Source organism: Theropithecus gelada, chromosome 1 (assembly GCF_003255815.1).
Source record: "Theropithecus gelada isolate Dixy chromosome 1, Tgel_1.0, whole genome shotgun sequence".
NCBI classification, from domain to species: Eukaryota; Metazoa; Chordata; class Mammalia; order Primates; family Cercopithecidae; genus Theropithecus; species Theropithecus gelada.
Window position 1 is genome coordinate 8203966 of NC_037668.1, and position 13956 is coordinate 8217921.

At 38.3% G+C, this 13956-nt stretch overlaps 1 protein-coding gene across 2 annotated transcripts in view; it reads left to right on the forward strand.

Moving 5' to 3' along the window:
* The window catches only part of SLC22A15 (solute carrier family 22 member 15), an 87577-nt gene that overhangs the window by 10551 nt on the left and 63070 nt on the right, over nt 1-13956 (forward strand). Inside the window, exon 2 of one of the 2 annotated variants that reach the window (XM_025368379.1) lies at nt 4951-5163. The exons of the other annotated variant lie outside the window; for it this stretch is intronic. Coding sequence (XP_025224164.1) covers nt 4951-5163 — 213 coding nt within the window. The remainder of the gene's footprint in view (nt 1-4950; nt 5164-13956) is intronic. 2 annotated transcript variants of the gene reach the window in all.

The window sequence follows — 13956 nt, forward strand, 5'->3', positions numbered from 1 at the left end:
TGTTTTGACTGGAAGAGTTTCAGGAGGAGTTTCAGGGAGATTGATCTGGTGTCATAATGTAGACAGATTAAAATGGGGAAACAACAGTATTTAGAGGCACCAGTTACTCCGGGTGTGTTAGTGTGTCTCAAATTTTACACACAAAACATAGCTAGTATTAGTAAGTCAGCCAACAAATATTGATTGAATACCCACTCTGTGCTGGACAATGGGCATATAATCCTGTCTTCATGATTATGGTCTGGCTTATGTAATGCTTTGGATTGAGTTGGTTAGGTAACTGAGTACTAAATGCATTAAAAAAAAACTAAAGGTGGCCGGGCGCGGTGGCTCAAGCCTGTAATCCCAGCACTTTGGGAGGCCGAGATGGGCGGATCACGAGGTCAGGAGATCGAGACCATCCTGGCTAACACGGTGAAACCCCGTCTGTACTAAAAAAATACAAAAAAAAAAATTAGCTGGGCGAGGTGGCGGGCGCCTGTAGTCCCAGTTACTCGGGAGGCTGAGGCAGGAGAATGGCGTAAACCTGGTAGGCGGAGATCCGGCCACTGCCCTCCAGCCTCAGCGACAGAGTGAGACTCCGTCTCAAAAAAAAAAAAAAAAAAAGGTAATGGCAACAATAAAATAATCTTTGATTTCCCTCCTCCCTCTATTTTCTCCGAAAAAAGCTCTGGCCCCAAAGTTAAGTGGTTCTTGTTCTCATCCTGCTTTTGCAATTAGTGTTATATATAAATTGAACAGTTTACTTAATCGTTCTGTGTCTCATTTTTCCTACTTAAAAAATAAACATCATACTGAACCATGACTTCATAGCACAAGGTATTGTGATGAGACAATTTATAGGAGACTTTTTTGGTTTCCTGAGAAGTATTGTAAGAGCTCATAATGGTGTTAATATAAAATTACTTTAAAAACCTTCACTTCTTGAAACTTTAAAAATTTCAATCCCCTAGTGCATTTTAGTCATTTTTCTAATTATAATTACATTGAAAGGGGGGAAAAAAATCCAGCCATCTGTGGCACTTGTTCTCCTTCCCTAGAGGTAGAGCTAGAGAAGATAATGATTTATTTGAGATGTTGTTATTCTCACTCTGGTAGACAATGGATGGTGGTTGCTCTTTGTGGCTTTAAGGCCCATCTGCTGATGGGTGCAATTTTATTAGGCAAAACTATGTGGGTGAATGTGTCCATGGTAGTTGTAGATAATAGTAGAGAGAAGAATGAGAGGATATTTTTGTTTTTTTAGGGGAAAGGAATAGGATGTGAGCTGTGTGAATTTGTCATAGCCAAAGATAGCAAACCAAAGAGAACCACCCCCATATTCTGTGTGTAGGTGATGCATCCCCATGGCTAGTTAATGCTAAGCCATCTTTGACTTTCTATGACCATATGACCCTGTAAGTGACTGTAGAATAGAGGACCTAGTTGTTTTTTGTTTGTTTGTTTGTTTTTTTTTTGTGGGGGGGCTCGCTCTGTCACCCAGGCTGGAGTGCACTGGCACAATCTCAGCTCACTGCAACCTCCACGTCCCGGGTTCAAGCAGTTCTTCTGCCTCAGCCTCCCAAGTAGCTGGGACTACAGGCATGTGCCACCATGCCCAGCTACTTTTTTTTTTTTTTTTTTTTTTTTTGTATTTTTGGTAGAGACAGGGTTTCATCATGTTGGTTAGGCTGGTCTCAAACTCCTGACCTCAAATGATCCACCCACCTTGACCTCCAACAGTCCTGGGATTACAGGTATGAGTCACCGCACCTGGCCGAGGACCAGTATTAATCTGAATGCAGTGTTTAAGCATTGCCTCTCTGACATAATTTCTCACAGTACCCCTTTCATAGCATTTATGAAACAGTATCATTACTGCCTGCTTCTTCTGTCTTCCTTATGGTTAGCAAAAGTAAGCATGACCATGGGTACTGGAGGAGACAAAAAGGCTAACACCGTTTTATTGAGGCTGGCAGTGCATAGAAGAGTTGCAAGTTTCTGACTCTTCTGGTGGCATAAAGCTGTGGACCTGTGTGTTCTGTGAGGGCCTTGGATGTATGTGTGTGTGTGTGTGTGTTTGTGTGGGTGTGTGTGCATGCATAGGAGGTGGATGAGGAAGACATTGTGAAGAGTGGGAGGAGAACAGAGAAGATGAGAGAAATGGAAAGTGCTTATTCTGCCTGCAGGGTGCTAGAAAGAAAACTAGTTAATACTGATGAATACAGATAATACTGATTAGGTAGATTTCACTATTCCCTATATTATGAATAAGGGTATATAGCAACATCACTTTGTTTTTGAGTTGTTTTCTCCAAACTGGCTTTATTGAGAATGGTATCCTTCATAATGGACGATGCCTCAGATTAGAGGACCCTTTGGAGCATTTCTTCTTCTACCTAGAAGATTGCTTATCCTAGAACAATCCAGATAAAAATATATGTTGGTCAGGCATGGTGGCTCATGCCTGTAATCCCAGCACTTTGGTAGGCTGAGGCGGGTGGATCACTGGAGGTCAGGAGTTCAAGAACAACCTGGCCAACATGGTGAAACCCCATCTCTACTAAAAATACAAAAATTAACTGGGCGTGTTGGCAGGTACCTGTAATCCCAGCTACTCGGGAGGCTGAGGCATGAGAATCACTTGAATCTGGGAGGCAGAGATTGCAGTGAGCCAAGATCGCACCATTACACTCTAGCCTGGGTGACAAGAGTGAAACTCAGTCTCAAAAAAAAAAAAAAAAAAAAAAAAAGATATGTTAACATATATTCAAAAGAAACTTTGAATAGTGCCTGGCACATACTTAGCATTATAAAGGCATGTGCTATTATTGGTATTCCATCCTGATCATTTATTCATTCACCTGTTGAGTGTGTAGGCCCTGGGTTATTTGCTTTGGAAGACCAAAGGTGAATCAGACATAGATCCTGCCTTTAAGGAGAGTATATTTCAATCAGATATAAGATTAGCAATACATAAATAAGATAAGCAAATACATAAATATAATACAGTGAAGGAAATGGTTCATGCTCTCAAAAGTCTAGATGGAGCTTTAGGAGTGAGCAGCAAGAAACAGGAGAGGACTTCTGGAGGGGTTGGAGATACAAGCAAGACAGTAAGGAAGGCTTCATGGAGGAGGTGATATCTGTGTTGCATCTTGGAGGATGGGGAAAGTTCAAACATTTGCAGCAGGAGAAAGTGCCTTCCAGGTGAAGCGAATGGTGTGAACAAAGGTAGGAAAGAGTACATTTAGAAACATAAATAGTTTGCTTTCCTAATTGAAGGCTGTGCATTCACTAGAACCTGTGTTTCAAATCCTGTCCTCCCGAGTTCCCTTGCCCCATGTTTTTCATTGCTTTACACCCATCAATTAAATTTCAGCAGATTATAATAATCAGGGGCAGTTCCTAAATGGGTGTAAGTGGCTCTGTAATTATAGCTGCTGCTAAATGTGTAATCTGTCTGTTCTTATAATTATTAAGGTTTTTATTTTTATAAGCTGATTACCTCCTATTCGAAAACTTCTGTAATAGTATGCAAATAGGAGCCGGTCTAGGAACTTACTTTCCCTTGCAGTGTATAAGAAATCACCCAGCATCCTGACCCATGGCAGCTTTGTACCTCTCCAGAGAGTCCCATCGTCGATGGACTCAAAAGTAGATTGAGAATGCCTTAGATCCTCTCAGCCTTACCCGGAATGGAAACATCACATCTGTTTTTTTGTTTTTTGTTTTTTGTCTCACTCTGTCACCCAGACTGGAGTGCAGTGGTGTGATCTCAGCTCACTGCAACTTCCACCTCCTGGATTCAAGCGATTCTCCTGCCTGAGCCTCCCGAGTAGCTGGAATTACAGGTGCCCGCCACCACACCTGGAAAATTTATGTATTTTTAGTAGAGATGGGGTTTCACCATGTTGGCCAGGCTGGTCTCTAACTCCTGACCTCAAGTGATCCACCTGTCTCAGCCTCCCAAAATGCGGGGACTGCAGCAGTGATGATTAAAGGTATCTTAAGATATCAAGTTCTAAGTTAATAGGGATAGTTTCTTTAGATTGTCTTGCTCTGGAGCAGACTAATTATGTGTTTTCTTAATAAATGTTAAACTTGAAATAATCATCCAACAATGGGAGTTAATACTGAAAATCCATAGCACAAAAAGGTTGCAATAGGGCTTGACATAAACCCAATTGCAAGTAGCTCTAAAGCCCAGAACAATTAGTGACAATGGCATATGTGTTTAATAAATATTTCTTGAATGAACGTGTGAAGTATATTTCTTGAATGAATGCATGAAATATATTTTCTTTGCAGGAGGACAACTATGGTTAGATCAAACCGAGACTAAGTACAACTCAACATTACAAAATGAGTATCTATAGCTGGGACTTTGAATTTCTCAAAATCTTATTATGAGCTATGTCATATTTTAAAATAGTGCCTACTCTAGTACATACTATGCTTACCTGCTTTAGTAAAACAATATAATATATATTGTTTTCTGTGACAATTATACTACAGAAAGTCTCTTGTTTAGATCATGAATCCAAGGCCAAGATACTCCTAGCCCCCCTAGTGAATGCTTATCTGATCTGAAGATATGGTGTTGAAGAGATAATAGCTGGAATGTTACTCTTTTAAATCAGAGCAAATAATGTTTTCCCTGCCCTTCTGCTTTTGAACCATATAAGCATATAAACAGTGTCTTTAGCATCAGAAATATCTCAAAGAAAGAAAACCCTCTGAAAAAGTATAAAGCGTTTTACAAGTGAGATTGCCAATGATTCTGTTTGTGGTAGATCATAAAGGTTCTTTTTCATGTTTTTCTCCTTTGTTTCTGATGTGGCTTATATCTGTAGCTCATAAAAATTCAAAAGCAAGAAACTGATCTTTCAAGGTTTGCAAGCCTGCTAAGTATCTTCAACATTGAGGCAAATGTCTGCAGTGTTTGGTTCTGTGTGTTTGCTCTTTCAGCTCTACGTGGCCACGGAGGCCATCCTCATTGCACTGGTTGGGGCCACGCCATCATACCACTGGGACCTGGCAGAGCTCCTGCCAAATCAGAGCCACGGTAACCAGTCAGCTGATGAAGACCAGGCCTTTGGGGACTGGCTCCTGACAGCCAATGGCAGTGAGATCCATAAGCATGTGCATTTCAGCAGCAGCTTCACCTCCATTGCCTCAGAGGTAACAACAGGCTGTTCCAATCACCAAATAAATGTCTCTCTTTGTCCAGATGGAGCTACTTTTTTTGTCTTGCTGATTTAAATATCAGCCATATTTTCAAATAACTTTCCAGTAAATTTAAAAGTTAAAGGTTTTAATGTATCAAAGGAGAATATTCTATGAGAACACATTCCTTTCCTCTTACTACACATGGGAGAAGCGTGAATCTTTCCAAACTAGTTAGATGAAAAGATACAAGCTCCAAAAGAACCATATATTGATTATGTTGTCCTTTTAAAAAGTGAATTAAATCTTTAATCTCTCTTTATTAAATGTGCAAAAATTAACACAGAGAAATGTAACAATTCATATATAGCATCCATAGTTAATTTTTTTTTTTTGAGACAGAGTCTTGTTTTGTGGCCCAGGCTGGAGTGCAGTGGCACAATCTCGGTTTACTGCAACCTCTGCCTTCCGGGTTCAAGCAATTCTTCTGCCTCAGCTCCCAAGTAGCTGGGATTACAGGCGCCCACCACCATGCCTGGCTAATTATTTTTTTGGAGTTTTAGTAGAGACGGGGTTTCACTGTGTTGACCAGGCTGCTCTTGAACTCTTGACCTCAGGTGATCCACCCACCTTGGCCTCCCACAGTGCTGGGATTACAGGCATGAACCACCATGCCTGGCCCATAGCTCATTTTTAAGTCCAGTCCTGTGTGTAGACCATATGGAGCACCTTGCCTGTACAATGTAAAACACAGATAGTACCGCCTAGTGTGGTCAGGAAGCCTTACTTTCAAGGGGGCTTTGCTGGCCAGAGAGACGTTTCTGGTCCTTCTGAGCCAGCCAGAGTTAAAGAATCTGAGGGTAGATGGTCTGGTGAAGAGAAACCCTGGGTGGGAGCAGATCTCATGGTCAGCTGGAAGGCACTGGTATTGGTTGTTAAAATGTAGAAATACTCCCCTCTCCTTTGCCTGCTCCCCTTGAGCTACCCATGTGTCTGTTGGCATCCTGGCCCCATCCTTGGACCCTATGATGCAGTTAATGGGGTAAATGCCTGGTACAACAGGGGGCCTCTGGGACCCTTGCCAGCTCTCAGTTCTGGTTGCCATGCTAGTTAGCTCTCCCAGAATCCCTTGACCACTCCTTCCTGGAAGCCACTCTTGTGTGTGTGAGTGTGTGAGAGTATGTGTGTGTGTGTCCGCCTGTCTGTATGTCTGCACCATGGCCTAGCCAGCCTTACCTGTTGTTGACTATTTTGATAATCCTGCTTTGGATGCGGAATACTAAAAAAAGGGGAGACATGCCAAGGATGATGTTTTCTTGGCCTTTTTTTAGGAGTCCCCAGTGGAGTGCCCCACTCCTAAAAGTTACGAGACTAACTTTTTGAGTGACCACCAAAGCAGCATTTCTGACTGCAATTCCTGATGTTACTCTTCACTTAGAAACCTCCAGTGATGCTCCCACAGCACACAGAACACATTAGAGACCCTATGAGTTACATTCAGGACCCCTCACACTTCATAGCTTGGTCTAGGTGTACTTTTCCAGCCCCACTCTGCACTTTCCCCCGCTCTAATCCCAGTGGAAATATTTACTATTTCCCACACGTGCCCCGAGCTCTCAGCATAACCTGTTACTGTCAGAAAAACCCTCACCACTTGCCCTGACTTCCACCTGGTGAAATCCTTACCTACCCTCTAAGGCTCACTTTCAGTGTCACCTTCCCTGTGAGTCTTCCCAGCCAACTCCCCAGGAGTAAATATGCTTTTGTTTCTGTTCCAGTACCAATTTATTTTCACTTATGTTACAGACTGTTGTTTGTGGTTCAGCTCTAAGAGTTCTTTGAGGTCAGAAACCATGTTTTGGTCATCTTTGTATCTCCATGGCCTATAGCAGCCACCAGCACCACCACCACCACCACCACCACTACCACCATTGCCACCACTCCTAACCTGTTAAAATAACAAGCAGCTTTGTTTAATGATTATGATATACCAGAGATTGTGATATACGTAAAATTTAATTATCAAAGTAATTCTATGAGATAGGAATCATTTCCCCCATTTTACAGATTAAAAAAATGGAGATCCCTTGAGGTCAGTGTTAGCTAATAATGGCAGAGCTGAGATTTGAAGCTAAATTTGTCTTCACTCAGAAGCCTGTGCTCTTACTTATTGTGCTTTTTAGGAGTGTATCTTATCCAAATTGGCATGTACATTTCTTAGGTTCTTTTTGGTGAGTAATTATAGCCAAATAATTTTTAAAACATTTTTTATTTGGCAATAATTTCAAATGAAAGAAATTGTGAGAATAGTGCAAAGAATCCCCTTATCTCTTTTAGTTTCATCTATTGTTACTAGTTTGCCTCATTAGCATTATTATTGTCTGTTTTTTCCAAAGCCATTTGAAAGTTGCATATATTAGTGTTCTTTTATGCCCAGATACTTCAGCGTGTATTTCCTAAAAATAGGATGTTCTCTTCATAACCACACTACAGTTATCAATGTCAAGAAATTCAACATTGATACTATAGTTTTATTTAAACTATACCTAGTTGTATGCCATCTGTACCTAATTTGTCAGTTAACCCAATGACATCCTTGATAGCACTGTATTTTCCTCTCATGTATTGAATCCAATTCAGAATCACATATGACATTTAGTCTTATAGTTCTTTAGTATCTTTTGACCTTCAGCCTTTTTTTTCTTTTATAACACTCATATTATTAAAGCATCTATACCTCTTCTCTTTTTCAAAATAAGAATGTTCTTCATTTTGGATGTGTCTGATGATTCCTCATTCGGGTTGGTTTTGCACCCCAAGTCAGAATAGTACATAAATAATGTATCCCTCTCAGGGTATCACATCAAAAGACACACTATATCCATCTGCCCTTAGTGGTGATGTTAATTTTGATTAGCCATTCCAGGTATTGTCTGATATTCTCCCCATCCCTGCCAGTTACTATCTTTTTTTCATTTCCAGGAATAGAGAACTATGGGGAATCACTTTCAGGTTATATAAATTTGCTGTTTCTTATTGCTGCAACCTCTGTCTCCTATGTTCAAGCAATTCTCCTGCCTCACCCTTCCAAGTAGCTGGGATTACAGGCACCTGCCACCGTGCCCTGCTAACTTTTGTCTTTTAATAGAGACAGGGTTTCACCATGTTGGCCAGGCTGGTCTCGAACTCCTGACCTCAGGTGATCTCCCCTCCTTAGCCTCCCAAAGTGCTGGGATTATAGGTGTGAGCTACTGTACCTGGCCCAAAATGGTTATTTCTTAAATCCAGCACTTTCATCACATTTACTAGCTTGTGTACTTTCTACTGTAAGCAAGAGCCCTTTCTTCTCCCTTGTCTGTCTCTGTGCCTATTTGCCTATATATTTATCAACCATATGTATATACTCTTGGATTCCTGTTCTTTTCAATGATTTGTAATTTATTACAGCTCTGAATTATTTTGGAACTAAAATTTTTCCTAATTTACCAGTGGGAACCTCTTCAAGCTGCCTCTTGTGTCCTTTTATTTTTAATTAAAATTTTCATTTTGAAATAATTGTGGATTTACGTGCAGTTGCAAGAAATAATACAGAGAAATTTTGTGTACCCTTTACCTAGTTTCCCCCAATGGGGAAAACCATAGTATAATATCGTAACTGAAATATTGACACTGACACTGCTAAGACACAAAACATTTCCATCACCACAAGGATCCTTCATGGCCTTTTAGAGCCACACCCACTTTCCTCCCATCCCTTACCCTTTTCTTAATCACTAGTAACCACTAATCTGCCCTCTTATACTATGAGTTTTTCATTTTAAGGATGTTGTAAAAATGGAATCATGTTGTAGAAGCCTTTTGAAATTGGCTTTTTTTATTCAGCATAATTATCTGCAGATTCATCTAAGCTTAGTTTTATTACTGTGGTTGTACAAGCAGATTTGGAATGGGATAGATTGCTGCTTTATCTTGTTCAAAAAGTATTTTCATTATTTCAGTTCCTTTGCCTTTCCATATAAATTTTAGAATAATTTTGTCTATATCTACCAACAAATATTTTTGAGATTTCGATAGAAGTTGTGTTAAACCTGCATATAAATTTGGGGAGAATCAATGTCTTTACTATGCTGAGTCTTCCAATACATCAATACTATGTGTTATTTTGAGTGTCTTTGATTTCTTTCATCAATGTTTCATATCTTTAGTATGAACATGTTTTATTAGATTCACATCTAAATATTTCTTTTTCTTTTTTTTGAGGGATTGTAAATGGTATTGTATTTTAAATTTCTGTTTCTACATGTTTATTGCTAGTATAGATAAATATTATAAATTAATTTTTGTATGTTAATCTTGTATCCTTTGATCTTAATCTTGTGTTATTTCTTTTTGGGAAATTTTTAAATTATGAATTTAATTTCTTTAATAGTTACAGGGTGATTCAAATGATATATTTTGTATTGTATGAGTTGGGTACTTTGTGCTTTTCAGGGAGTTAGTCCATTTCATCTAAGTTGTTACTTATTAATTCTAGGTGCTTTTTGAAGATTCTTTGGGATTTTCTTGACAGTCATGTAAAAAGTAAGGACAGTTTTATTTTTTTTCTATTTCCAATCTGTATGCCTTTTGTTTCCTTATTGCTCTGGATAGAATGTCTAGCACTGTGTTGAATAAAATGGTAGGAGTGGACATCCTTGCCTTGATTCTGGTCTTAGGAGGGATGCACTCAATCTGTCACCATTAAGTGCAGTGTTAGCTATAGGTTTTTATAGATGGTCTTTATCAAATCAAGGAAGCTTCCCATAATTCCAATACTTTTTATGCCAATACCATGCTGTTTTGGTTACTATAGCTCTGTAGCATAATTTGAATTCAAATAATGTGATTGCTCCAGGTTTTTTGTCGTTGTTGTTGTTGCTCAGGATGGCTTTGGCTATTCTGGGTCGTTGGTGATTCCATATAAATTTTAGAATGATTTTTTTCTGTTTCTGTGGAGATGCCATTGGTATTTTGATAGAAATAGCATTGAATCTGTAGATTGTTTTGGGTAGTATGGACATTTTAACAATATTGATTCTTCCAGTCCATTAACATGAAATATCTATCCATTTTTTTTGTGTCCTCTTCAATTTCTTGCATCAATATTTTGTAGTTTTCACTGTAGAGATCTTTCACTTCTTTGGCGAGGTTTATTTTTAAGTATTTTATTTTATTTGTAGCTTTTGTAAATGGGATTACTTTCTTGATTTCTTTTTCAGATTGTTCACTGTTAGCATATAGAAATGCCCCTAATTTTATATGTTTACTTTGTATCCTGCAAGTTTACTGAATTTGTTTCTATTCTAATAATTCTTTGGTGGAGTCTTTAGATTTTTTCGGATCATATCATCTGCAAACAAGGGTAGTTTGACTTCTTCCTTTCCAATTTGGATGCCCTTTATTTCTTTCTCTTGTCTGATCGCTCTAGCTAGGACTAACAGTACTAAGTTGAATAATAGGGGTGAAAATGCACATCCTTCTCTTGTTCTAGATCTTAGAGGAAAGACTTTCAGTTTTTCTCTGTCCAGTATGATACTAGCTGTGGGTCTGTCGTATATGGCTTTTATTATTTTGAGGCATGTTCCTTCTATACCCAGATTTTTGCAGATTTTTATGAAGGATGTTGAATTTTATCAAATGCTTTTTCAGCATCAATTGAAATGATTGTATGTTTTTTGTTCTTCATTCTGTTGATATGATGTATCACATTGATTTGCATATGTTGAACCATCCTTGCATTCCTGGGATGAATCCCACTTGGTCATGACGGATGTTTTAATGTGTTGCTGAATTTGGTTTTCTAGTATTTTGTTGATAATTTTTGCATCAAAATTCATCAGAGATATTGGCCTGTAGGTTTTCTTTTTTTGATGTGTCTTTGTCTGGTTTTGGTATCAGGGTAATACTGGCCTCAAATAATCATTTTGGAAGTAGAATCAGCTCTCCTCCTCTATTTTTTGGAGTAGTTTGAATAGGATTGGTATTAGTTCTTTAAATATTTGGTAGAATTCAACAGTAAAGCCAATGAGTCTCTGACATTTCTTTTCTGGGAGACTTTTTATTATGACTTTGATCTTGTTACTTGTTGTTGATCTATTTAGGTTTTGGAGTTCTTCATGGCTCAATCTTGAAAGGTTGTATATGTCTAGGAATTTATCCATTTCTTCTAGATTTTCCAATATATTGGCATATAGTTGGTCATAGTAGCCTGTAATGATCCTTTGAACTTCTGTCATATCAGTTGTAATGTCCCCTTTTTCATCTCTGATTTTATTTATTTGGGTCTTCTCTCTTTTTTTCTTAGTTTAGCTAAAGGTTTATTGATTTTATCTTTTCAAAAAAACAATTTTTCATTTTGTTGATCTTCTGTACTTTTTAAAAAATTTCAAGTTCATTTATTTCTTCTCTGATCTTTATTATTTCTTCTACTAATTTTGGGTTTGGTTTGCTCTTGCTTTCTAATTCTTTAATCTGCGTCATTAGGTTATTTATTTGAAGTTTTTCTACTGTTTTGATGTAGATGCTTATTGCAATAAACTTTCCTCTTAGTACTGCTGTATTCCATGGGTTTTGGTATATTGTATTTCCATTTTCATTTGTTTCAAGGAATTTTTAAATTTTCTTCTTAATTTCTTCTTTGACCCACTGGTCAATTCAGAAGCATATTGTTTCATTTCCTTATGTTCGTATCGTTTTCAAAGTCCCACCTGTTATTGATTTCTAGTTTTGTTCCATTGTGGTTGGAGAAGATATTTGAAATGATTTTAATATTTTTGAAATTTTTTTTTCCTTTTTTTTGAGATGGAGTCTCGCTCCGTCGCCCAGGCTGGAGGGCAGTGGTGTGATCTCGGCTCACTGCAACCTCCGCCTCCTGGCTCCAAGCGATTCTCCTGCCTCAGCCTCCTGAGTAGCTGGGACTACAGGCGCGTGCCACCATGCCCAGCTAATTTTTTCTATTTTTTAGTAGAGACGGGGTTTCACCATGTTAGCCAGGATGGTCTTGATCTCCTGACCTTGTGATCCACCTGCCTCGGCCTCCCAAAGTGTTGGGATTACAGGCATGAGCCACCGCACCCGGCTATCTTTGAAATTTTTAAGACTTGTTTTGTGGCTAACATATGGCCTATCTTTGAACATGATCCATTTGCTGAGGAGAAGAATGGAAGAATGTATATTCTGCAGCTATTGGATGAAATATTTTGTGAATATTTATTTGGTCTATAATGCAGGTCCATTTGGTCTATAGTGTAGATTAAGTCTAATGTTTGTTGATTTTTCTCTCTGGATGACCTGTCCAGTGCTGAAAGTGACGTGCTAAAGCCTCCAGCAACTATTGTATTGGGGTTTATCTCTCTTTTTAGCCCTAATAATATTTGCTTCATATATTTGGGTGCTCCAGTGTTGGGTGCATTACATTTTTAGTTCTTTTTTTTTTTCTCCTGGAGACAGAGTCGTGCTCTATCACCCAGGCTGGAGTACAGTGGCATGATCTCGTCTTACTGCATCCTCCACCTCCTTGGTTCAATTCATTCTCACGCCTCAGCCTTCTGAGTAGCTGGGACTACAGGTGTGTGCTACCATGCCCAGCTCATTTTTTGTATTTTAGTAGAAATGGTGTTTCACGGGGTTACTCAGGCTAGTCTTGAACTCTTGAGCTCAGGCAGTCTGCCTGCCTCCACTCCCCAAAGTGCTAGGATTACAGGCATGTACTATTGCATCTGGCCTATATTATTAATCATATATCCACCTGCTGAATTGACCCTTTTGTTATTATATAATTATCTTCTTTGTTTCTTTTTATAATTTTTGTCTTGAAACCTATTTTGTTTGACATACATATAGCTACTCCTGCCGTTTTTTGGTTTTCATTGGCATGGAATATCTTTTTTCATCCCTTTATTTTCAGTCTATGTGTGTCTTTATAGGTGAAGTGTTTTTCTTATAGGCAACAGATCATTGGGTCTTGGTTTTTTAATCCATTCAGCCATTCTGTATCTTTTGATTGGAGTTTAGTCCATTTACATTCAATGTTATTGTTGATAATTAAGGACTTACTACTGCCCTTTTGTTATTTGTTTTCTGGTTGTATTGTGGTTTTCTCTTCCTTCCCTTTTTCTTTTTTGTGAAAGTGATTTTCTCTGGTGGTATATTTTAATTTCTTGCTGAAATTTTTCATGTATCTGTTGTAGGCGTTTTTATTTTAGGTTACCATGAAGCTTACAAATGACATCTTATAACCCATTATTCTAAATCGATGACAATTTAACTCTGCAAAAACAAGCAAACAAAGAGAAAACTAATAAAAAGTCAACACTTCAGCTTCATCCCCTTGCTTTTTGACTTTTTGTTGATTCTATTTATAACTTCTTATACTTTCTATCTCTTACAAAGTTGTTGTAGTTATTATTTTTGATTGGTTCATTTCTTAGTCTTCCTACTCAAGGTATGCAAGTTTATACACCACAATTACAATGTTATAATATTCTGTATCTGTCTGTGTATTACCAGTGAGTTTTGTACCTTCATGTAATTTCTTATTGCTCATTAATGTCCTTTTTTTTCAGATTGAAGAACTCCCTTTAGCTTTCTTGTAGGACAGGTCTGGTGTTGACAAAATCCCTCAGCTTTTGTCTGGGAATGTCATTATTTGTCTTTTATGTTTCAAGGATACTTTTACTGGATATACTAGTCTAGGATAAAAGTCTTTTTCCCTCAGCAGTTTAAATATATCATATCTTTCTCTCCTGGTCTGTTAGGTTTCTACTGAGA